This window comes from Mercenaria mercenaria, chromosome 7, assembly GCF_021730395.1.
Source record: "Mercenaria mercenaria strain notata chromosome 7, MADL_Memer_1, whole genome shotgun sequence".
Classification (NCBI taxonomy): domain Eukaryota; kingdom Metazoa; phylum Mollusca; class Bivalvia; order Venerida; family Veneridae; genus Mercenaria; species Mercenaria mercenaria.
In genome coordinates this window covers 70,224,634-70,252,504 of record NC_069367.1, presented here as the reverse complement: position 1 = coordinate 70,252,504, position 27,871 = coordinate 70,224,634, and the positions used below count along the sequence as shown (strand labels likewise).

The 27,871-nt window shown below is 33.6% G+C and overlaps 1 protein-coding gene across 1 annotated transcript; it reads left to right on the top strand.

Annotated features, from left to right (window-relative positions):
• Positions 1–306: 306 nt before the first annotated feature.
• LOC123553960 (calcium-activated chloride channel regulator 4-like) lies at positions 307–27,871 on the top strand. The gene is made up of 13 exons (XM_045343740.2): positions 307–558; positions 10,301–10,583; positions 10,879–10,990; positions 11,495–11,672; positions 12,402–12,546; positions 21,561–21,661; positions 22,098–22,322; positions 22,853–23,143; positions 23,394–23,606; positions 24,928–25,192; positions 26,761–26,919; positions 27,150–27,383; positions 27,825–27,871. The coding sequence occupies exons 1-13, from the start codon at positions 409–411 to the stop codon at positions 27,869–27,871; spliced, it is 2,403 nt and encodes an 800-aa protein (XP_045199675.2). The 5' UTR covers positions 307–408.

Here is a 27,871-nt window from a genome sequence, read left to right as displayed (position 1 = left end):
ATATTTTAGTCCAGATTTAAAGTAAATATTATCAATGGCCATTGAAAAGTATGTGTTACGCATTCAATATAAACTACTAAATGATAAATTTAACAGTTAAAGAGAACTAAAAATGCAGCTCCTGAATATATCCCGCTTGCTCCAAATCTGGCGTCTTATCCTTCTAAACTTGACCTTCTTTTGTATTTTTCGGTCACGTATTGCAGCTGCGCTGCATAAAACAAAATGAATTATCAAACCTGAAGTACTGACTGATAGTTAAACCTCAACAAATGAAAACCGCAGTTTTTTTGTTAAGAGAACAAAGGATTACGACAAAAGTTTATAAATAGGAAGAGGAAGAGAAAATATTTATCTACACTTAGTTTAAATTACCTTAGTATAACAGTTCATGAAGCTTTATAAGATATGTCGACTATGACTGGAACTGCATGCTGTTTAGCTTTAATTGTAGCCGGTGCTTTCAGTATTTCTGTAAACAATGGCAGATACGAGGATGTTAATATTGTAATCCAAGATACAGTTGCAGAGAATGAAATACTCCTGGAAAGAATTCAGGTAAATATTTCTATGTTTGTTGTTAGTCACACCGACATGACTTTAGGTCATATAATATGGCAACAATTAAGCTTTCTTTGATGGAGGGAGGCACCAGCTGATCCTTCGTAAAATATTTCAGGCACGGGCGGGTACTTTAGAACCACCGACCTTCCGTGGTTTCTTCTAATGTAAATAAAATTAATTAAGTCGAAAATTTTCACTTGAAAAGTATAATAAATGACAGGTCCATCTTTGTATGTTTGCCCTTCTGTGTTTTAGATTTTTATGATCCTATCCAGTTTACAAATTATAGACGCAGTGTATTGTAAAATATAAAGTTTAAGGTTCACAGGACTACATATAATGAACAAAATAGCTAACCGCCGTTTGCTAATATCCAACAAATTTGGAATTACTGTAAATACATTTTTGAAAAGCGTACCTTTAGACCAAAGTGTTGTAAATAACATAAATTTCAAAAATATCAAATGACCCAAACATAATCTTATTCAATTTACTTCCTATCCCTATTTGTAAAAAGTAACAAAATACGCATAAAAGTTGTATTTTTAGAAAACGAGTGAATACATTTTGTTAGGGTGTAGAGATTTCATACTAAAGTTTTATAGAGAATGGTTAAATGTCAAACTAAATAGAGAATATTTGATTGTTTTTCGTGAATATGGATTATATCTCACTGAGAAGTGAGAACATCACTTTTTCTCACATCCTGTCTACACCCAATGTGAACATGTCTATGGGACGTGTTACTATGTGAAAGGCTTTTGCTATGTTATCAAGGTGTGGTGTAAACTGTTCACATAGTTTCTTATCATGTGCGGTGTTTCCATAGCAAAACAAACATTTATGGATGTTTTGCCTATAAACTAAAAATCTATAACACACGGAAAAGAAAATTTTGAAAAAAAAAACTATTTTTAGCTATTTTTTCTCACTAAAAATCCGAAATATTCGAAATTGCTGAAATTATTATGAAAAAGAGGGTATGTTTGTATTAAGACATGTGTTTTAAATAATTACCAAGAACAAAATCAAAAGTCATTAAATACACTGAAAATAGCCACATCTTTTTAATTTTTGGCGGCCATCTTGGATTTTCTCGGACCGCACCATAATGCGACACTTGAAACATGGATTTGAAAATAAAGGCGATTCCTATAAAACAGTTTAGTTTCATTTTGTGTCCGTTTATACGATTCCTAGACTTGTTTTTTTTTTCTAGCAACAAGATAAGAAAAAAGCAGTACAAAATATCATTGTGAAAAAATAATAAAACATTCTGAATAAAAATGAACATCCGTTTTCTTTGTTGCATAGTATAAATACTGTGTTGTCGTAGACTTCTCTAGGGAAAAAGTCATTGTTTTTCATTAGTTTTGATAATTGTTGAATGGTCCATAAAATATTTTTTTAATGAAATCTCAAGAATGGTTTCGTTTGACATTTCATCTAAACATGCAGGAAGAAGTTCTCATACATGTATCGTTCATCCCCATCGAAACGAGATACGATATATTACCATTATTTAGCGACAACATCCTGAATTAGTTATGTATCAGCATGTTTGAAAATTAAAAATAATAGCGGCTTCGTATATCAGATTTTGAAAAATGATGAAGACAGGCTCGATCTTGATGACTGAGATCACGCCAAGATTGAAATCCTGGATTTCTGTTTTCAAAACATTTTGAATCTCAGCTGAGTTTGGTTATGAAACTTTGTCATTGATATTAAAATCGAATGCTAAAATTTAAGTTTTAAATTCATGACTATTTTCAATAGACTATTCAGTATGGATTGTCAGTCTCAACTGGAATTTAATCTTTAAGTACCATTAAAACTAGCTGTCAAAATTTCAATCTAAAAGCCAGGTGAGACCGAAAATTGTTTTGTGAACAAAGGGCCTGGAAAGCGTTGAATGACCTTTGTATTATAATGCAAAATGAGACACAACCTATTATTAAAAAGGAATGTACGGAAGACCATTCATCTCTTCGCATAAAAACACAAGCTGCACGAGAAAATAGAAATATAAATTTGTGTAAATTGGAAAGTTTTAACTGATTAAATATAACTATACATACTTTGACACTGCATTGTATACAAACTAATTCCATATAAACATATGTGGCTACCGTTGGCACTCCCTTATTTCTACAATGAAATAATCGATATGAATAATCAGCCTTAGGTCAACCATCGAGGTCAAGTTGCGACTACTATACACATAACACGCGTATACATTTTCACATTTTCCAAACAATTATGTAAAAGACTACGCGGATGATTTTCCTGTTTAATATTACACTTTTGAAAAGAATATGAACAGATATATTCTGACGAATAAATTTAGTGTTGGAACTTACGTTTTATCACGTAAACACACCTGCTTAGTTCAATGAAGTAAAACACAGTTTTCTGCATCCAGAGATTGCAACTTCGATCCCAAGCTCGCTTTAAAAGATAACAGTGTGTAATCGGTCTCCACATTCGAGTCATATGAATGTGTAAAGGCACTTTATTTTACCCGCACATTCATAAGTCATATAACCTCCGGGCATAAGCTCGTCTTGAGCGGGCACCTGGGTAGAACCACCGATTTTCTATATGCCGGCTGGACTATTGTACGAGTATCTACATTTTTGTAAATTTTACAGGAGAAAGAAAAACATAGCTTAGTATTACCATTCTCAGTATATTCTCAACATAAATTTGAATAAGAAATAATGTACTGGCTTTTAAAATGCATTCAAATAATTTATTTTTTAAAGATTGAACAAAACATGTCAGATACAATAGTTTCACGCTCAAAATGAATTACTGAATTTAAAAAGTTATCAGGAAGCTATTGTATCCGCAATGTTCATTAAGAATTATTTATAAAATTCATATTGCTTTAAGCTTTTACTTATAAATAACATAAATTACAGATAAACAGTGAAAATAGAGTGAGATACAGTATTTTCTTTCTGATGTCTTGGAAACTATTTTCTTGCACACCGGACTGGCGTTTCCGGTGATTTCACCCATGCCGGCAAAACCCATCTGGCACCCCCCATTCCAGATGACTCTTGTGCTGTTAATGATAACTAGTGGTTCGGGCACTGATAAAATATTGTTTATGTAAAAATACGAAAAAAGCAGCTACCTTGATAGCTTCTCTCCGTTCCTTATAGCATATTTCTCGATTCAAAATACGTTAGATTACCATAAAAACCTAACGTTACGCTACAAACGACAACACTAAAGTGGAACTTTATTATTGCGCGTAACGCAAAACATCATGACGTCACTTCTGCTTACGGACGTTAATTTCCCGCGCTTTGTGTTCATTCTCCACTATAAGAAAGAGTGCTAAAAAGAAATGTCTACCTTTTGTAAAATACGGTCGGCAAGAAAAAAGTCTGTCAGAATAAAATGCTAACATGTATACGATATGCAAGAAAAAATATTAGTCATGTGTTTACGAATCGGATGGAAATATCCGTCCCTCGGCCACCTGCGCATGGGCGGTAATTCGGCAAGCCTCATTACCGCCCAATGCGCAGGTGCCCTCGGGACGGATATTTCTATCCGATTCGTAAAACACATGACAGATATTATTAATACCTGCATTTGAATTATTTTTTCCTTTTTTTCATTATTTTATTGAATTATCTTTTATATTTATTTATCTTTCTATTTTCATTGATAAATTGGTAAACGTCTATTTGTTAAATTTTGAACGTTACTAAACAATGCTTTAAGCCAGTGTTAATGGTCAAGGATAATAAAAATGCTTATCTGTTCCTTTGATAATCTTTTTTTTTAAATTGTTTTATTACAATAACTTCAATCTTCAATAAACTTTATTAATATTTATGTTGGGACTAAAATTTCAAATAATATCAGACAGTAAAATGAAAGTCAGAAAGCAGTATATGACCGCACGCAGCTGCGATAAATGAAATTTGTCATGCCTTTGCCCTTTCTGAAGCAGACAACCCTCCCATGTGACAGAATAGCAAATTCAAGGAGTAGTCACAAAGGAAACTTCTTTGGTAATGCATCATTTCAAAAGTAAAGGCCAGGAAAAAGCATCAAGATAAGTTATTTGTCACATTACAGAATGACACATGGTTGCTTCCGTCTTCCATATTTGTTTAAAACAAGATTACAAGATTAAGTCCATAGCCATTAATGCTTTAGCCACGATTGTTTTCTCCTTCTCTGGGGTTTGGCAGACCATGTACAGCATACAAGTTAGCAGATACAACATTTTATAAAAATATAACCAGTGTCTTTGCAGTTACCGTGAAACTATTGTATCTACAGCACATTGTGTTAAATTGTTAATACACACTGTTATTTAGTTTATTTCTTTAATTTTCACATAAAACCTAAACAACAATTACAAATTTTCTCCTTGTTGTGTTTTACAGACCATATTTTCACGTACAATTTTTTTTTTCAACTTGAAACCGTAACAGGAAACTATTGTATGTGCAAGGAGACAGATACAATAGCTTTACGGTCAACAAGGTTGGTGGTCTCATTATTTAAAAAAGAACATGAAATTGTTGAAAACGTTTATATTTTATAGTTGCATGACAATAAAAGGCTTAAGAAAATGCAATAAAACCATTTTTGATCAGAATGTCAGATACAATAGTTTCCCGGTCTGTCTAATCGCCTATTGCATCAAACTGAAGATATTGTGTAAAAGAGTCACGAACCAAAAAGTTCATTATCAACAAGAGCTTTGTCGGACTGGTATAAACTGGTACAGGCAGTCGAAAGAGTTATACTTCCTGCACGCTGCATTTCCTCCCAATGATCTCTATAATTGTGTGAAATCAAATGTCAACTTGATACCTTGAATAATTTTTCAGTTATATAGTATAATACAGGAATGTGGTTCGTTGACGTTCAATTCCTTTAATTGTCCTGTTATGAACCAACCCCTTTAACCATTTCTTGAAATGATCTTTTTAAATGTATAAAAACGATAAGGTGACTGGGGAAGATTGAAAAAGGACAAACAGTAGAGTTATAGAGTTATGTTTTCTTTTCCAGTAAATGTATCTATCCGTGTATGCAGTTTAAATAAACTTCCTTCAACATACAGAGTAATGTTCAGAACAAATCGATTTGATTTAATAAATGGAGATTATTCAAAAAGTAAGCAAGGTGGACTTCTTGTACACAACTATTCCTTTCAACGCATCTTGTGCTTTCAGATGTTATATCTGTTTCTTTTGAATGAATGCGATTTTATTTTTAAATTGGTAAGAATTAAGAAATTCTTGACTTTTGCATGACACCGTTGCTTATGAAATAAATTCACTTCACACTGGCGTTTTCTGCATCGGTTTCATCTGTCATGTAAATAGAGTCCCGTTATTATAAATCTTTAAGTTAATTCTTATTTTTTTGTATGTCTGATGTATATTTTATGACCTATTTAAAGAATGTTAAGAGTTTAGACCATTAAGTTGTTTTTCTAAGAGCACATATGCAGTAAATTTTACAATAGAACTAAACGGTAATATATAGTTCAAAAAGGAGATCAAATGGGTTATTTTGATTAATAAAAAGAACATAAGGTTTTATTGTTTTCTTTTCTACCAGGTTCAAACTACTCCATTATGCAATCAACGTTGGGAAAATTGTGGGAGGGGGCATTTTGTTCATAAAAATTATGTAAAGTGAAAGTGACTTGTAACAAGAACTGACTAATATAAAAAGAAATTAAGAATAACACCTGTGTTATGTGGTAAATTTGTTTTTCAATTATAAAAGTAAATAAACATTAGTAGCATGCTGAAATAAAAAAGGAACCCCATTTCCTATAACAATGCTTAAGATATCTGTGTTAAAGTATTTACAAAATGTGCAGACAAAGGGAATATACAATTATCAAAGGTCATTTGTAGTAGATATGTATGTGTCAAGGAGCTGCGGTTGAATATTTGACGTGTGCTTATAAATATTTGCATAATACAGTAGTCATTAATCTCTGAGTCTTCTGATTGAGACCATCTGCTGACATGTTTTGAATAAAATTGAACAATGCCAGTAACGTCAGTATTATTTTAGACGACTGAATAAAAAGTAATGCCAATATAAAATAATAACCCCTTTTCTATAAAATGCTGACACCCCTTATAAAATAATGACCCCACGATTTTATCTATAAAATATTGACCCCCTACATAACCTATTACTAACATACTCTATATCAATTCAAGTCACTGTCGTGTTTCTATTACTTATATTTGTTGTTGTTGTTGTTGCTGCTGCTGTGTCTACAGCTGACACAACAGCAGTATAACTTAGAGACCCCGCTCACAAATAAACGTACATCTATTGAAAAATAAAATTTAAAAGGGTTTTCATTTGAATTATCATTATTGTACTTAAGGAGAAGTATTACAATAATAGAAGATATACCTAAGTCGTTTTAAGGTTACTATAGAAATAGAGAGAACCGATATTTATGCTGGAGGATAATTTGGTTTTGTTTACAAACAGTGTATTATAATCTTTTATTAGTCATCTGAAATGATTCTGGTCATGTTTTTTTTGATAGAAATTGAGATCATCCTTTAGAAATAAAACATTAACGAAAATAGAAACATTTGGAAATATATTTTATATGCTGGTTCGTCATCGATTTTGGGCCTTTATATAGCCTATTTTACGGAGAAGATTTGTTTCTTTGCCTCTCCAGATATGGCATTTGATAAACACTACCCGAAGAGGACCAGACTAGAAATATTCACATCATGTGCTATCAGCGATCTGATGCTAATCACATTTTTACTGGTCACTCATTCTAATTGTTTTTCCTCCCGAGCAAGTCGTGTATATTCGATTTTTTATCGTTACAAACATTACTGCATATAAGCTAAAATATTTGTTCATAAATACTTACCACTTTTGTGAGCCTCGGTGGCGCAATGGTAGGGCGCTTGCTTATAAAAGCGGATAGGTCTCACCAAAGAGATATTGTTTCGCCGTATCAAACCTTTGCAAATAGAAACAGATGGCCTAATGGAAGGGGGATACATAAAGGAATCCTTTTGCAACTTGGAACCCCTGCAACTTTCAAGGTACACGGTAGAACATACTTAGAACATATATCACGAAACTCATGCTTTAAAGGTGCATGGCGTTTTGTTTAGAACATGTTTTAGATCTAAATCTTTTTGTTACCTATAAAAGTTAAATGCTTCAAGTATTTCAACAGGCATAAGTTTTATTTTTCCAAGATTTTTCCAAGATTCGGTGAGATAGTACCTTTAACAGCCTCGTATCTTTGTGACATCGCATTATATGCAAGGTATAACGTTTAATTATGTTACACATACATGTATATAATTATTAATTTACCTTCTGTACAATGTAGTGTAAGCATTCTGGAACTTATAGTAATGGTGATTTTGTCCGAAATTTTAGAGGAAACATCATTTTGTTATTGCATCCTACATGTTGCACTAATTTTGCAATAGCATGGGCTCGCGGGCTCATTACGAAAAAATGCTAAATATTGACGGTAAATTAGTTCATTTTCTGGAGTGCAAGATTGTAAAAAGGCAATTTATACGTGGAAAAGCACAATGTTTTATGCCACCCCTGAAAGTGATGTCAAATACCCTTAACTTTCATTATGTCACCTAAATGTCACTCATATATACCTCCAAAAATAGGCGAAACGGGTGTGGGGTAGCCCAGTGGTTTTATTACCTGTGACGCTCCTCGTCGTTAGTATATTGTTGAAGAGACACCCTTCTTTGGATTCTGGGTATTTTTGTCACTTTTCAGGCGTTGGTATGTAGAAAAAGTCAACAATTACATCAATATAACGCATAAAATATGCAAATCGGTTTTGGGGAAGTCTCATGTTTTATGACCCGTGACGTCCATGACAATAAGATGTTGTTCGAATTTCAGTATAATACTGAAATATAGTCATTCCCGTGGAGGTTCGGGTGATTTTTGTCACTTTTCAAGAGCTTTTAAGTAACACGTGTTGAGCAATAATAATGCCCCTTTATAACAGTCAAAGCCATTGCACAATATGTTAACTAAGTTTCTGTTACGATACCCGTCACGACGAAGAAAAATGTAACAAAGGGCCATAACTCCCGAACAGGTGGAGCAAATCCATTTTTTTTGTCTTCCTGCACAACTAGGCATCGGTAGTAGTAATCCCTGAAAGTTTGAATCAATTCTTTCGAATAATGAATGAGGAGTTGCGTCACAAAAATGTTGCACGGACGCACGCACGGACGGGTGCAATTACCATATTCTCCTCCGATGCCTATCGGCGGGGGATAATTATGTTGTAAGTGTACCTTAAATGGGGTTAGGGTTAGAGGGGTCGTTATTCTATAGGGGGGTCACAATTCTATGTGAGGGTCATTTTTCTACGTGTGGGTGAGTCATAATATTATGACCGGGAATCACTATTCTATATACAATAATGACCGCGGGGTCATAATATTATGACCGGGGGTCATTATTCTATGGTGGTCAGTTTACAACGTTACACCGGCACCCATTAGATGATTTCTAGGGCACTTTTGTCGCTAGGACCACCTGGCTATAAGAAGAACGACAGGACTCTGAGTCGAAATCATACACGTAACTCTGTACTATGTACCTGTATCTAATGACCACTCCGCGCGTCTATCAATTAATCGGTCATTTCAATGCCGCAAGACGATTTAAAAAAAAACAACTTCGAGGGCAATATTTCCTTACCTTGATTGGATTTTTATACATTTTCATTCATAGTTTATGACATGATTTCTTTAAATAAAGACTGCGTATTAAAATGACTTATAGATTATTGAAAATTGAAAAACATATTAAACAAAAAGAAACAAATAAAAGTTTGTAAATAATGGGTGCACTGTTTTTTACAATATATTTATAGAAGAAATTACAATTTATTAAGTAAACAAACATATAGTACTACAAGGAGCCATACATCGCATGATGATTATGATTCAAAATAGCAATCCGTGGTTGATTTTTAATATGCGATATTTATTATTTTGTTAATGAAGTTAATGTTTTACCACTAACACATTTTATAATTCCCTGCCAGATCATGAGAAATCTGACTTTGAAGTTATTCGAATTGTCATATTCAATTATAACACCCGGCGTCACTCGAAAGAAGTTCGTCAATTACATCAAAACAATAAAAATCGATACAGGTGTGCTTTTCTCTAATTGGGATTCATCTCGAGTCACACCAAGGATTTCCTTCGAGTGATTTAACATTATTCCTCGGAGTATAAAAGAGAAATTCCTTGGCGACATTGTGCTCATTTCGGTCATCCTCCGAGGATCGAGTAGAATAGATTGTCTGGGGAAATTGGGATGCCTGTACACCTTTTTTTCCATTCATGCGTCGCAGTAAATTGATAAACATTTAAAGCATAAAGTTAACTAAGTAAAGGAAATGGAATTTTTCAGTTGGCAGAAGCACATGTTTACGCCAACAAAGCCTTTAACCTGTAGAAAAGAAATAAAAGTGTGTAGTTTCTGTGCTCTATTTTGAAACGAACCGGAAATGTTAATACAACCAACTTTCATCTTAACTGAATAGTTTTGTCCTAAAACACTGGTTATATTTTCAAAAATATACGATCAACCTTTCTAAACATGTAGGTTCAGGAGTACAACTAAGGCCACTGCATCATGCCAGTGCACGACTTACTGAACTCTCGGATTTGCTTTGCAGGAAGTATTTACCAAAACATCGCAGATGGTTTTTCAAGCGTCCAAGCAACACGTTTATTTCGGACAAATCAACATCATATTACCCAAAACTTGGAGTTGGAAACCGGAATATACAGGAATCCCAGCACGTTCTGAACTAGAATCCTATATTACTGTTGATGAAGGAAAAGTTAAAACTCCTCAAACAAAACGAAAGATAAAGAAGTGCGGCTCCCCAGGACGGTACATATATCTTCACACTGACTTCTTGCTCACAAAAGGAAAAACAAAGTGGGGATATCATGGTAAGTATATTTTTGATACTATATATCATGATAAGTATGTTTTTGATACTATATATCATGATAAGTATGTTTTTTATGATAAGTATGTTTTTGATACTATATATCATGATAAGTATGTTTTTGATACTATTTAAACAGTTTTGTTATTATGAATTACGTTACAGAAGCGCTAATTTACGGGATTTTCTACTTTGCAAAAGTGACGTTTAGACGTGTCAAATTTTTGATAGTTTAAATTCTTTTTAAGACACCCTGTAGTAAACACGTATAAAAAAATCAATCATTCTTTGTATAGAGAACGTTCTAGTACACGAGTGGGGACATTTAAGATGGGGCCTGTTCGATGAATACAGTATGAGAAACAAGGAACGATTTTATTTGGACAAGGGTGTATGGAATCCAGTGAGGTAATGAGAATCTTCGACAATCGTATTTGTTGCCTTGCTATTATCTCTGGGTTTTATGCTAGAATATAAAGCTGGGTTCACATTGGTACTATCAATGATCTAAGTACGTGTGTCGCAAGACAATATACATTTGAACGAGTTTTATAAAAGCACAAGCTTAAGGTATCTTTAGGTTGCATGTCCCGAACGTGAATTAATTCCTTGTGAAACAGTTCTAGCTTTGTGTCAGAGACTCAGTGTTGTTATATTCCATTACAAATTCTATTCAATTTCTAAATGCTATAGTTCTACTTTTAGAGACATATGGATATTAGACATTACATTTAAACTGATGAAGAGATTTAAACAGACCATCTGCTATTCTTTTCATGTTTCCAAAGGACGTTCTTATAGATATAAATAATTTAACATTGAAAGCAATTATTGTTTCGAATCAGAATTACGAAATCTCTTCGTTTGTTTGATATTATTTTTCTTCTTCGTCTTTAAAACAATTTTATAAAGGTGCAGTGAGAGTGTGAAAGGGAAGGTTGGTAAAGGAACTCGGTGTAATAGTGCAGCATCGAAATGTGATACAAAATACACGAAGCGGGCGATGCACAAACAATGCAAATTTTGTCCGGATGAGGCCCAGACAAAATCCAGTATGAGTTCAATAATGGCATATAACTGGATGGATGCGGTATGTGTGTTATGCATTTTATATCTTCTAGTTAAATTAGCATGTTGCTGTGACCAGGATAAATTGTTATTCTTAATAATGAAGACCGATGTTATTTACAGCGTTCGAAATGTTGTTTAAAATGAAATTTATTCGTACAAATTTTGTCATATCGCTTCTTGTACATTTATTTGATATTGTCATGTTGTGATGTGAGCTTCTATGCATAGCATATTTTTAAAGATGCAGTCGCCATTTTCAGAAAGGATGTAAAAGTACATTTCAAAATGGTCTTGCAATATTATTTTTATAAAAACTTAATGTCTCTTAGAATTGTATCATTACAGGATACATAACCTCAAGGGAAAGAAAAAGGGCTTGAACTAACTGATGAATTTTCCTCATCAAAAGCATATATATGTTATAATTCCGTTTTAATAACCTTTAGCTGTTTCAGCCACAAACAATAGTCGAACATCATTATGTGTATCCCACATAATTGTTTTGATTTAAAAACCACATTAATTTTTGTAAACTTTCAGACGGATGACGACAGTAGATCTGGTTCCAGCTAAGTTTACAAATATTCTAGTTTTTTACCCTACTTACTATAATCAGCCTATTCATAGTTAAATGTCAAAATGGAATAACTGAAACTGATATGGACTCATTCAAATTCTATTTTAAATGTATGCAGCAAATATTACAAGAAAACTACTTAACTAATACCTTTGTAAACCTTTACATCAGGTGTCTACCTTTTGTGACAACGAAGACGACAAAACTGTTCCTGTACATCAAAGACACAACAGGAAGGCCCCTAATAAACACAATTCGAAATGCGGTGGTCGAAGTGCTTGGGAAGTAATGAGAGAACACGATGACTTCAAAACAGGTGATCCAAGACAGAAAAACGCATATTTTAGTCTAAATACATTAAGATAGTGTTTAATGCAATTATTCCGAATTTACAATATTCTGAACTTTGTTAAATGGTTGTACTTTTCTCTATTCATCAAATAAAATGCATAGCATATCATCTGCACAACATTGACACCCAGTTTAACCTATATCAATCTAAGTTTATTATTTATGCAAACGTGACTTACATATACAACAATATTTTGATCGTTACAGCTTCTTTTTGCTATGAGCCTACTTTGCAATGCATGGCTCTATGTATAACCATTCTTCTAAAAACAAATCATGAACCTGTCTCCGATCTGATGCTTAATGGTTTTATAACGCAGAAATAATGAATAAACTGCCGCAGAAACGCTTCAAAACAATGTTGCCTTAAAATGACGTCATTGACATCATGACGTTACGTGTTTTTTATGAGTCTTTTGCTCTGAATAATAATCAATATTTTGCTTCTTTTATGTAGTTATATAGAAATCTTATGCGGAATGTAAGAAAATGGATGATGGTAACCAATGTTATTTGAAATATAGTTGGGTAAAAGGTTACTTGTTACGACCACTTTCAAATAAAAAACTTCCAGTTTGACTTGTAATACCTATTTTTCAGTTTCAGTTGATAATTTGTTACTTATATACTAAAACTAAGATCTAAAATTGTTCAAATTTCAATAGAAAATTGTGGTTTCTTGAATTGAATTGATGTTACCATGGAAACGAAGCCTAAGACCTATATATCTAAATGTAAAATTCAGAAGCGTTGACACTGGTCTATTTAAGGAACACAGCTTCGGCTTTTTATTTTCATTTCAACAATATCCATGAGAATAATAGCAGCATGCTGAACGATTTTCCATGAAAAATGCCAGACGAAGGGTACTGCGATAACTATTTCAAGTTGTGAAATTTGTTTGAATAAATGCAAATAACACGAAAATATAATTTACGTTAGAAATAATATGTTATAAAGCTACATTAACAAGACAGATAATTTTATTCAATATATTAAAAAAAAAATTACGACAGAAAGCAAGATATAAGCTATTTTAAACATCTCTGTTGCCATGGTTACTTTAAACTTTAAGAAAAATAGGGTACCATGTAAAGTACTTGGTATTTTGCTAATAATATTACCCCAAAATCCACATTGGTCATTAACAGAGTGGCACTGAAGCCGTCGAAAAACCCCATTTTTATACATAGTTGTTTAAAAATGAGAGAAAATGCGTTACCATGGAAACACGATCCCCGCGACATATACATTTTAAGCTTTTATTAGAAAGCTAACGCGCATACTAGTAAAATTATTAATTATGCAGACTTCTACGGGTATCAATGAACCTAAAATACACTGAAAAGTGTTAAATATCCGCATTTTCCTTCTTCTTTCAATATAAAATATCTTTGGAGGGTCATGTTCTTCAAACCTAGATAAAAATTGAACTTGAAGGGACTGAGATAAACGAAATTGAGATTGTAGCAGTTAAAACATCATATTACACGAAATACAAAAAATCGCTGTGGTTCAATTAATTTGAATTTACCCTGGTAATAAGTTAACCTACCTCCTTAAGCAGCCATCAAAGGCAGCGACTCAGCGTGGCTGCTTAAGACAGATGGTTGCTTAAATCATGTTGAAATTAATTTGTTAATTAGCTACTTAATACAGATGACCGCTAAGGCAGTATTTACTCTATACCTCTATCACAGTTTAATAGATTATATTGTTATCAAGTGTGTGCAAAAAATCTCCATGAATCTTTATTATAGCTCGACTATTCGAATAATAAGGAGAGCTATCCTACTCACAACGGCGTCGGCGTAAGCGTCGGCGTCTCACCTTGGCTAAGTTTTTCGTACCAGTCCACATTTCGACAAAACCTTTTGTCATATAGCTTTGAAACTTTCAACACTTGTGTTCCATCACCATGTCCAGTTTTAGGCAAGAGTACACAATTCTGTCAAAGATTTTGACTGAATTATGGCCCAATCGTGGTTAAGTTTTTCGTACCAGTTCATGTGTGTAAACGGTTTGACACATGGCTTTGAAACTGTGACAAAGCTGAAAATAAAAATATCGAAAGAAGCACTGAAACAGATTAGACGAGGGTATAAGACTAGTGCCAAAGTTTGTGCATATATTACAAGATTTAGCTTACCAAAAGGTTCCTTCTAGCGCATATTAAATATTCTTTATAAGGGATGTTTTTAGCACCTTGTTACAGATATTTAGTAAAACAAATATGAAAAAAGAATTTTGTTTACGTGCATTCTTATCTTTTAAAATATCTAAAGTTATTTCTTACAAACCTTTATTTAATTTATATTCTAATATGATAATCAAACACCTTTAGATAAACGATTCTACATAAATATCAGCGGACAATAAATAATAAAGACCATCATTCTAACAAAATTTCTTGAATCCACTGTCGAAACCTTCCCTAAATAATCTTATTTTTGATAATGTTCCAGTTAAATTTGTTAGTGATCACAAACATCTTGGTGTGACTTTAAGTAGCAATGGTAAATGGCATAAACACATTGAAAATATATTACTGTCCGCTTCAAAAATTTTAGGCATTATGCGCAAACTGAAATTTTCATTGCGCAGGAAATCTCTGAATCAAATTTATATATCGTTTCTCCGACCATTGCTAGAATATGCAGCTGTCGTATGGGATAATTGTACAAATTTTGATAAAGATAATCTTGAAAAACTACAGAACGAAGCTGCAGGAATTGTAACTGGTACAACGCGATCAGTATCGTTAGAAAATCTCTATAGGGAAATAGGATGGATATCTCTGGCCGAAAGACGGATATATCAAAAATTAAATATTAATGTATAAAATAAAACATAATACTAGTATGGTCCCAGAATATTTAAGTAATTTATTTCCTAATGTAGTCGGTGATAATAACCCCTATAACTTAAGAAATAATGAAGATTATGAAATCTTAAGAAGACGTACCTAAATATTTTCTAGTTCATTTATTGCATCCTCTATCTCGTTGTGGAATGAACTACCCATTGAAACAAGACAACTAGAAAGCCTATCAGCTTTCAAAAAGTTATTATTGACCACACGGTTTAAAGCGCCAGAAGTACCGGAGATATATTCCCTGGGAGATCGAAAATATTCAATTTATCACTCTCGACTAAGAAACAAATGCAGCAACTTGTGTTTTGATCTTTTTAATAATCATTTAGCTACCGAATTTAGTTGTAGTTGTGGATATAATATTGAAGATTGTGAGCATTATCTTTTTCAGTGTCCTAACTTTATAAATCAAAGAATAGTTATGTTCCAGTCAACCAAGGACTATCATCCTTTAAGTACAGATACATTACTTTTTGGAAACCCTTCTTTATCACTAAACGATAATATTACTATTTTCAGAAGTGTTAAAAAATTTATTAAAGCTACAAAACAATTTGAAAATTGAAATACTATTGTGACTTTTGTGTCCAAATTCATCTAGATTTAGTTTTGCAACAACAAGACCAACAATAAAAATCTAGAAAGCAAAAACTAAAATATTAGTTTTAAGCGAAATACAAACATTATGTTGTACTTGATCTAACTAGACTTCCTCTTACTATTCTTTCTTCCCTCTTTCCCTCTTCTTTTAACTTCAATTATATAAAATTTTGCATAGCTTTTTCAATACACATTTTGTAGCCAAATCTCATGTAAGTGAATTTTGTTAAGGGGAGGGTATGTAATAATGTTGAGAGAACTTGTTACCCAACCCTTTTGCATATAATATTGTTAAGTTTTGTATTTGAGATGTAGATATTATGTATATTGATATGCATTAAAATATGTTTAAACCAAACCTTCCCTAGTAGCACAGATCGGAATTTTGCCGTATGTTTGCCTCTTTGTAAATTTAAAGTTTCGCATAGCAATACATGGACCGAAAAACTTTGCATCGCATGATTGATATTTCCAGCTCCAGAACGAAATATGGCCGTCGGTTAACCTTTTTTGTTTGTTTTTGGTTTAACGCAGTTTTTCAACAGTATTTCAGTTATGTAACGGCGAGATGTTAACCTAACCAGTGTTCCTTGATTCTGTACCAGTACAAACCTGTTCTCCGCAGGTAACTGCCAACTTCCCCACATGAATCAGAGGTAGAGGACGAATGATTTCAGACACAATGTCTTTTATCAAATCGTCACGGGGAACATACGCTTCGCCCAGGGCTCGAACTCACCACCTCGAGATCCGTAGATCTGCGCTAAGCGAGCATAGACCCCATAAAAGTTAAGCAGTCAGTCTGTGTTTAAATTTAATAACGGTCCATCCGCCCTTTCGGACACAATGAAGCATAAAGATGCCACGTAGAGTATAGACCACATAAAAGGAGAAAAAGGGCTTATATATAAGTCGGCATCAACAATCTTATGGGTTTGAAAAAAATGTGTACAAAAAGTTCACAGCTTGAATCTTACAAAACAACTTATCAAAAGGCATAAAATTACAAAGTTCAAAACATTTTATAGCTCAATAAAGTGAAAACAATGCATTTTACAGTTCCGGATAAAAAAACAAGGGAAGAAATTGAAATGTTGTAATACGGTGACGGTGCGTAGCGTGGAAATAGCATCAATTAACAGACAAGGAAAAAGTCTCGAATTACTTTATAAGTACAGAAGATCTATGTTTTGATGGTAATATTTAACGTCAAAATAATATAGTTGATATAAAATAAAATCTGTAAAAAGATCCTTTGGAAGCAAAGAATATAACCAAGATGAATAATAGCAGACGATATTTTGGGGCGGGAGTCTATTTTTAGATGATGCATATTCATTTAATTAATCTCGATTCTACATTACGACATGTTAGATTTAGGAGTTATATTATTTAAACTATATTGTTGTTTCTTGTATGTCTGTTATTACGTAGTTGTATTTCACTAAAGATTGACTTAAAGATGCGTAAACACACATTGGCAAAGAGGCTATTTGTAATGAATATGCATGAGTCCAAGATGGCGGCGCCCTACTGGAATTCGGATGCCTTTGATGATACCCTTGTATCCATTACCTGCTCAGTCAAGTGTGACATGTTCACCATAAGTGTTCCTTCCCTTGAGAAGGAACAATAAACTATATTTTTGTAGATTTTTAAGGAAATACAAACTGTTACAAATCATTGCGCAAAATATTTAGATTGCATCTATTTCGGTCTCCTACTTACGAGGACATGTTTGAAGAAATATCAGATCTCGACGTTTCAGTCGTTCAGTTAAAGCGTTCCATTTTTTAATGAAACTTATTAGCTAGTTCAGTGATTGATAATAAAAATTATTTTTCTTTTAAAATAATTTGATTTATTTTTAGAGAAATCAAATGTCACGTCCGTTGCAATGGAACCGATACGCCCTCGCTCTTATCGTTATAAATTGGTACCCGAGTTTATACAAGCCTGTAGCTAGTTAAATTTGATATCGGTAAACAGTCTGTTAAACTTGCATAAAAAGCTGAGAATTCTCGTGCAGCTCTCTGTCTGTTTTTGTACGTTGGCTGAGCGAGTACATGTAAAGTTGACAATTTTGAGTTGACAATTTTATAAAGAATTTAATTCTCTACGCTTGCCGAGAGGTTGTAATAAGAGAAGCGGGCTGGTCTGGCACAACAACCATTGGTATTTAACCTTAGTTTGTTTAAGTTGTTGAATTGCGTTGCAGTTACATATTTTCCGTTAAGGTATGATTTTTGATTATTCGGACTGACTGGCATGTCACGCTTGGTCTCCTTCCCGTCGAGTGAATTTTTCATCAACTTGGTCGGAGCCCTCGCGCTTACCCTATCAAGTTTAATTAGAGCGGCCGTTACAACCCAGCTTATTATAATACTATCCCATCTTGTTATAATATTATGTAAATGGAATTGAACCTTCAAACCAACTTGACAGGAGCTTCTGTGCCTACCCTGTCTCGTTGAAAATGTTACTGCGTATTTAAGATTGAATTAGGTCTTAATTACTTAACGGATAACTTTATTTTTGTCACATTTAATTTTTGTTGTTGAGTATGTTCAGAATTGTTGGCAAGGCAGTTAAGTTCATTAACCTTCATCAGCTGGGCAGGAGCCTCAGGCGTACCCGGTCCCGTTGAGGAGGTTACTTATTTTTGACATAAAAAGTTATTAATTATTTAACTTATGATCACTTTATTTTGTTACATTTGTTGTTATGATAGAATTGTTTGCAAGGTAATTATTAAACATATAGAGGAGGCAATGTGTGTTTATTTTTATTTCGAGTAATTTCAAATAAAACATTTCTGTTGCATATGCAACTTCTTGTTACACTTTTATGCTTACCATTGCTTCAAAATTATACGAGTATTTTATACGAATAAAATAAAAAAAATTATATATTTATCATACTAGAAAAAGTATATTCGTGTAGTACACTTTAAGTGTTACAGCTTTAAATAATCCATAATGTCTGTCTCAAACAAATTATGTCAAACATTGTAGATACTAGTTTAAACTTTGATCTTCCCTATTCAGTTTCAAATAAGCTCCAGTATTGTAGTATGAGCCAAGGATGAGGGTCAAAGGTCTTAAAACTTTTTATTCGTCACAATAGAAAAGTCAGATTGGGAAGTTTCTAGATTTGCTACTTAAGGCAAGTGGCTGCTTAATTAATACCTGTAGGTGACCGCTAATGCAGGATGTACTGTAAACCTCTATCGCAGTTCAACATTAAATGTGTGCAAAAAGTCTCTTGGAATCTTAATTTCATCTTACATCTCATCCCTTCAGCCTTCAAGTTTTACTTATTGAACTTCTTTTTTTTTATATTTCTATTGTCGAAAAATGGCGATATGCATGTGCGTATGTTAGTATGCTGAGCTACACGCCTGTCATGTGCATTATAGATCTACGCAGGTCATACTGGCCAATCACTTTTACAAGAAGCCACTAGTTCTCATTCTGTTTGTAGAATCTTTATCCGATGAGAGATTCAACTGACCCACACAAATGGAAGAGGTTTCCCTTTTTCGCATCCTCCTGATAGTAGCTTCACAATTGGTTGCGCTACGCCCTGAGTACCCGATATATGTAATAAAGTAGGACTGTTTTCTGGCTATTTTATGTTTAATTTCCTACAATATAAATTCATTTTTTCCCAAACCTAATCTGATTTCAAAGCATGGTTAAGATTCAACATAAATCGACGAATTTGTTGGTGCCAAAAGCAAAATCATTTGAAACTTAATGATTTATCATTATAGTTTATTTTTGTTACATTTTTATCAAAATATCACTGATTGACAGCGGTGCGGTTTATTTTCACTTTAATATTTTGAAAAATATTAAGCGCGAAGTTGTTGTTGAAGCATCATATGCAGACGATAGGTAATGCCGCGTGGACATGTGGTATCATGATCAATTGATCAAACTTCATTTATTAATATGGATTTGAATATTCTTTTCAACCTAATGAAGTTTTATTTTAATGTAAAACTAATGTGCTTTTCAGCATGAGAGCAACATTAGACGGAGCTTTGATTGTAGGGAAATTTGTTCGAAGCTTTTTACATCTAATTTTACTCGTATGAGATAAATAAGGAGCTCCATCAAGAAGAATATTATACATACACCTCCAAAAAAGTAGGTGCTGTGTTGCATCCGAGACTTCTATCTCAAGAGAGACACATTACAAACGAACCATAAATCTGTATTAGTACCCGGGGTAGATCGCGGAGTGAAAGAGTAATTTTTTCTCTTTTATATAAAAACAGCGCACCAGTGTGTTTTTCATATCATATATCCTATTTTTTCTTGGGGGAGCCCCCAAAACCACTCCTATGGAGGAGGTTGGTACACAACCTTCCAAACTAACCCATGTCGGGGCTTTTCCTTTACCATTCAAATTTACCTAACAACCATGAACAAACGAGCATACTCGTTTGCCTAGATATAGTTTTATCTCTCGCTAAGGCCATAAAATTCCATGCATCACAACGTCAAGGCCACTAATGAACACGATCGTACCTGCGGAGTAAATATGTATACAAACAAGTTAAAGCATAGCAAAAGTTCCTCCTAGGGCACATCTATATAAATGTATAATTATCTTGTAAAATTTTGGTTGCAATGTCTGTTTTAAATATTGGTCATCAGTGTGTGGAACCCTAGGATTGGACGCAAGGACAAGACCATTCTACCTTATTGACATTCCGTATCCCTCCGTTTAAGTGCCCCCGGGGGCGTTACTTTTTGCACCAAGGGGGCTTTCATTTCTGCACCGAAATACAAAGCACTAAAATTTTGAAAAAGAGCTAATAGTATGCTGTTTTCTATTGACTGAAAAATGTCAAGTCCGCTATTTCCACTGTATTTACGATAACATTAGTTGTTAAATCCAACAACAAAGTAAATCCATTACCACTTTCAGCTGAGTAAATACGGCAATTAAGAAAACACTTGCTGTACACATTGACCCGATATAAACTCAGTCAATGTCCACGTGTTACTGGAAAATCGTACACACGTCTAACAAACTAGTGGTCATTGATCAAGTAATTCATGGCTGAAATTTAGTATTATTTGTCCTAAATCTTAGGGCATTCGATGCGTAATTTGTTGCGCACAATGAGAGGGTCGCAATGGGGTTTGTTTTCACATGTTGACCATGCATTCGAAGGTAACGACGTATGTTAACTTTTGTGACAAATAAGATGTTTGGCATGTTAGATCAACATCACTTTTCCATCCTAGGGTTTAGTAAAGTGTAATCCGCGGAGCGCGTACAGCCAGAGAGTCGCCTCAATTAGGAAAGAATAATTTTAACGTCAGAGGTTATTTCTAAGGTCACGGAGTTTGATTGGCCAGCTTGTAATGACAACAGATTTCGAGGTCAATTGCTCAGTCAAGTATGACTTACCAACAATAACTTATCTTCAGTTTCACTAATTTATATTCGCTTTCTTCAATTCTATGTTTTTTCTTTACTTTAAGTACCATTGTCGGCCAGCACAAACACAACGCCTATATTCAAGATGCTCCGAGAATCTGACGACTATCGTGTGTTTGTACTAGATGTTTCCAATAGTATGCAGGTTGCTGTAATATTATAGATACCAAGCAGAAATATTCAAACTTATCATTAAAAAAGACTTTTTTTTGTATTAAAACGTAAACATTTATTTACTAGTAGTCAATATCAATTTTATTTCACTGATAAAAATCCGTATTTCACTGAAAAGCATTAAATAAAACGCGTTATTGGAGGTTATCATTACTCAATGAACACTTGAGTCATGTTACATGGGAGTTTTCCAGCACTGTTGGAAAGACCTGAAACTCACTTCTGGCGTGTAAGAATGCATTACCCAGCCATATACCAAAGAAAAAAACTATATCTGCGCTGACTCTCAATTCAGACGCTATTTCATTAAGGTTAATACTTGTCGTAATGTGTATATATTATATTATATAGGTCACAATACTTGAAACAGACATTTCCTTATCTATGAATGTATTTTCTGTCATCAGGGTACAAGAATTGCAACGTTGTATCAAGCTTGTGAATATATAATCCAAACAAAGATTCCCGAAGATAGCTGGTTAGGAATTGTTTGGTTTTCTAGTAGTGCTTCAACAATGATGAATATTACTCAGATTACATCCCAGCAGGTTAGAGACGCGCTTATAGCTGCAGTTCCGCAGACTACCGTTGGAGCTACATGTATTGGATGTGGCATAGACGAAGCTTTAAGTGTAAATATTGAATGGATTTCTTTCCTCTTCCAGTTTACTCATGCACGAGGGGTGTTTATGATATTACAGACATTAAACCGATATCTAATATGAATTTAAAGATTACAAATGCCTTCTTTTGATATATTTCTATATTGTACCCATCAATAATAATGTCATGACTGGTATCATAATGTTTAGAGCACCTTTCGTGTAGCAACTACTGCTTAAATAAAATTCTTCGCGTGTCAAGCAGTAAAATGTGATAACTCATTGTTTGCCGTTAGAAGTGAGACAGTAATTATAATCATAGATTTTTATAATGAACTCATTATGAAGTTAGATATAATACTCCACCCTTACAAGCAAGAACTTAAGATTTATCATTTTTGCATAAATCTTCGCACAGCATCATTTTTTTGTTATTTTAGTGTGCCTTCAAAGCAGGCGTGCTTCAAACATAATCTTAATGTTGGGTATTTTGCATTGATACTTATGTAAAGATAAGATACTAAACGTTAGATACAGCTTGTTATGCCATATTAATGCAGATTTTGTCCAGCAAACTTGGTGATCCTGCCGGATCCGAAATCATGGTGATTTCAGATGGTCAAAACAATCGTGGTGACCTTGATGCGTCTATTGAAAATGCCAAAGAAGCAAATGTAATCATACACACTATTTCTGTGTCGCAAGACGCAGACGAAAGAATGATATCGATGGCAACTGAAACGGGAGGCATACACATATCTTACCTCGAGACCGGAACAATAAGTTTTGCATCCGTTTTTATAGAACTACTGTCCAGTGGAGTGACCTCCTTTGCGACTGAATCAACCACGGTTTGTTCAATTTTTGTTATAATAAAACTATGTCGAAATAAAATACTTAGTAAGTTCAAGACGCACAAACTATTTACTCACATGAAATGAATTAAAGTGTCTTCATTTGTTTAATATGGCATTATATGTGTTTGTCAAGAATCATCATATTTGTCTCCTGTCTAATGCATAAACATTTTAGTAAACACGTCGTACGTGATTATGGTTTAAAAATACTTTCTTTTCTGTATAGTCTTTTTATCATTCTAAGCTTTTGTCAGAGAAACTGGACTCCCTGTCGTCAACTACCGTTTCATTCAGTTTTGACATCGATAGTAGCGTTGGAATAAACACTACTGTCAGCATACTTCAAGGGTCCTCCACGGATATAAGCATAGAAGTCCAAAGTCCAGAAGGAACGGTTTATACAGAACAGACTACTGGTGGAGACATCTTGATACTGGATATTCCTGGCACAGCTGTTGTAAATATATATTTTATGAGTTTGCAATTTGTAGTGTTTAGTTGAGATTTACAATGGCCACGATATTCCTAAAATATGTCTGGTCACTTTACTGGTTACAATGTATTAACTTTTGTTACCTATTTCGGGTAGGATAGAGCATATCCTTGAAATCAGGAAACGTTGCAATAGCCATGCCGTTACGACTGATACAGCAGAAAATGCGCATAAATGAAAAAGGCGAAAAATACAGTCAATACCGCAGTTTTTATTGGTTTCTCAATATTCTGACATCAATCTGCATTTTTATACACAAGTTTCAATTTTGAATATATTAAATGCATTTTGACTACTGACGGCAATTCTTAGGACCTCTTATCTAAAGACAACATAAAAAATGCTAAAACCTCTTTTACTTCCAACAACCTTTATACAATAAAATGCCAAGTAATGGCAATTGTAAAATCACCGTCAAATTAACAGGTAACAGTAATAAATGATCGTTGATAAAAAAAATTACTTTAATGTTTAAAGATATATTTACTTCATACAGTGTATGTAAATTAATCATACAACTAACAAGTTTGTGTGTTTTAGCAGTGCTATGAATTAGGTTTAGAATTAGGACAGACCTTATACATGCATTGATAAACACAGTTTAAGTGTGTACTACCACTAAAAACTGGGTGGATTATTTTTACAATAAACTGTTACTGCATAACATAACATTTAATTATGAATGTAACTTAATCTAAGTATTTAGTAAAGTTAAATACATTTGATGAGGATTTTATTCATTTGCAGTAAATATTTAACGTTATAATATTTAAGTGAAAGATGGCCATTTGATATCTTCGAAGTTTAAAATATTTATATATTATTTTGTACGATAAAATAAGTCCAACCAGCTGAACGATTTGGCATGGCCAATTTCTTTGACTGCTTGACTCTTGTCTTCTAAACCGGCTTGATCAGCATTTGGTCACTAAAAGCGTCGAGGGAGTGTAATTATGCGGTACAAAATGCAAGGAATGCTTTCTGTAGTTTTTCACCGTTTACAGTGATGATCTCATCGTTGTATTTTTATGGTACAATTGTGCGAGTTAGGACTAGCATTCATGTTTAAACAGAATTAATTACATTGAAATTAAGGATTTTTTCGGGATCAAGATGTTTGCTCGGTTTACACGGAATTTCGTTACTGTATAGAGCACCATCAATGCAAACACATACTTTTCTGTAGAGTAACAAAATTTACATATTGACTGTTCACTTGATTTTTTACCTATAATTATTATCATTTGATGATATTTATATTAATGGTATAACTTATATTTTACAGACAGGGAAATATAATGCGACAGTAACAACACAAACTTCGTCGTCTTTTGAATATTACGTAACGTCTTTGCCTAAAGGCTCCGAAGTCGTGCGTATATCCTCTTGGGTGACTCCAATAAATTTAGACTTCTTTACTGGTGAATTACCTGTGATCGAAGCTGATGTAATGAAAGGACGAGCGGCTGTTTTGAATGCAATTGTGACAGCAGTTGTAGAGACAGGCGGAAATGAATCCTGTGAAGTTGCATTACTCGATAATGGAGCTGGTCAGATTTTTATATATTTTTTTCTTGCGTGATATTAGTTCTGTCTACAGGATTCTAAATTTGACAAAAATGTAACACATATAGCTGAAATCATTAATTGTTATTTTAGTAAATCAACGCGTGCCATTATGTAGTAAAGAGATCTTCAACATGTACGAAAGGTGTTAATAAATAACAAGTAGACTGGCTGTACAACTTTTTCAAGTTATATACAGTATACTCAAATGATACCACTATAACCAGTAATGTTTTTCGCTAACAAGTGTTCTTTTTAAATAGTATGACTTTGCATAGTAAAAAATAAGAGGTTATTTTATAACCATAGTAACACATTATTGGTGCCAGGAACAGGTACATTTTGAAGCCTTAATGTAGTTCTGCACGTACGTCAAACCAACAATTGTGACGTAAAGTCATTTATCCGGATAATGTAGAATAAACCATGGACATTGCATACGGAAAAGGAAATCATCATACTTTTAGCTACCCCGTGTGTAATGTTGAAATGACAAAGTTTCTTTTTTATGAAAATGAAAAATAAGAAAAAGTTTGAAACGTGAAATAACTCTAAATAATGCCTTCAGATAAGCGGATCTCTTTCAAATGTCATGGGCAATATCCCAAAGAATAAGAACTATTTGACCATACAGTAAACAATATGAGAATTTACCTGAATCAGTTAAATGTATTTTCACGTGAAGAGGTGATGAAATTAAACTGAGAATCCTGATTCTTCAAAAAATGTTGTTTTTCTATAAAAAGGATAATATTCTAGTATACTTTTACATTTATCATGAAATATATCGAAATTTGACGTCATGAAGACGTTGCTGAATTTTTACCTTAATTGAACAATTGATGAAAATACAATAATAATTATAAAATAAAGTAAAAGCTTCAGATTTGGAACATTTGTAGCACATTTGTATTCTAAATTGATATTGATTTAATTTCTTCATTTATTGTTTTCGAAGTCATGACAGGAGTCTTCACATTATGCGAACAATACTCCTACATGAAGATCTGTTTATTTAAGTTTAAACGTTATCTTTAAAGGAAATTGGTTTCCTTGTGAGCTCAGCTTGCGTGCTCAAGGTGAGATGTTGTTTCTATCTGCTCGTCAAGAAACTTTTTCAAAATGTTTGTTTTTGTGAAATCTTAGGCCAAGTTGAAAACTCGGTTATCTAAGATTAAAAGTACGTCACATTGTCAAATAAACGTTGTTGGCTAACACTCCAGAGGCCAATGTTTCTACCCGATGCGAAATTGTCGGAATGGTCATTTTTCTAAAATAACTAAGTAAAGTTTGAAGAAGTTAGAAGGACATGAGCTGCGTGATGGTATTCTTTATCTGTGATCAAAAACATGCTCTCAAAAGTGTGCATGTGGTTTTGTTTGACGTCGTTATTCTAACCAGGGTTCTGTCTATCATATGATGATAGTAGGAATGCTTTTCACACAAAACAAAATTGTAACACCTAATGATAATATTGTGTCTTGATATATATTTAAGGTCATGGACAGGTGGGCGTCTATATGACCATTATGTCCCTCTTCTTCCATTACAGATCCTGATGATACCGTAGATGACGGGGTTTATGCCGGCGTTATACCAAGGTTCTGTCTCTACCAAAACGGTCGCGTTAGTGCCAAGGTGTACGCTCGTGGTGAAAATGGAACAACATCTGTACAGGATGTCTTTAGTGGAGCTGGAAGTCCTGATTCAGGTTGATTTATACCTATGACATTTAATATTCTGTTTTGGTACTTTCCAATCAAATTGTTCTAATGTTTAAACTGGTTCAAGATTCTGTCATTCTAGATTTTAAGTTAAACAATGACATTATAGCGTGTTTAAGTTCTTGATGCCCTGAATAAATAGTTGCAATGAGTACTTACGCCGATAGTGAGGGACAGATGGTAAATTTCAAACATAATTGATTCATGATCATTGTAGATGAGGACGTAAACCCTGAGGTTCTTCAAGACAACTTTCAACGAGTCAGTCTGCCCAGTGAGATTTTAGTATCGAACTATTCAAGTATAATTGCAAACAAAGATATTACTGCACCTGGCCGCATAACAGATGTATCTATCATAGACATTTCCACGGAGAATACACAATACGGCGAGAGTAGAAACTTCACCATCACGTGGACGGCAACCGGGGATGATATAAACGTTGGACAAGGTAATTATATATTAACTAGGTTTTTTTATTAGTCAGTAATATTCGTTATTTTGCAGGCATTTTCCAGTCCATTTATATATTAATTGATTTGATAGTAAGCAAACGCTTAATTAAAGCTCATTTCCATTAGAGATTTAATCGTATTGTCTTGAGATGGCCGTCAAGAACGTTACTAACGTGCGAGGAGTCTATTGACATGTGTTCTCCCGACTTTTATGATTGTTTTTCGTTGTAGTTTTTACAATCTTAATTCATACTTATTTAATTTTGAAAATATGCCGACATTCGGGTTTTAATGTAGAAGAAGTTCCTTTGTGTGCATCTGAGCATTACTCAAGGCACTTATTAGCACCATTTGTGGCGATCCATATGCCAGCTGTATATCTTTTTCTCCTGAAATGATTCTACATCCCAAGGTTAACTTTTTTTTATTAATTTAAGCCACGGAATATGAACTGAGAATCTCTGATGATATAAATGTCCTGTAG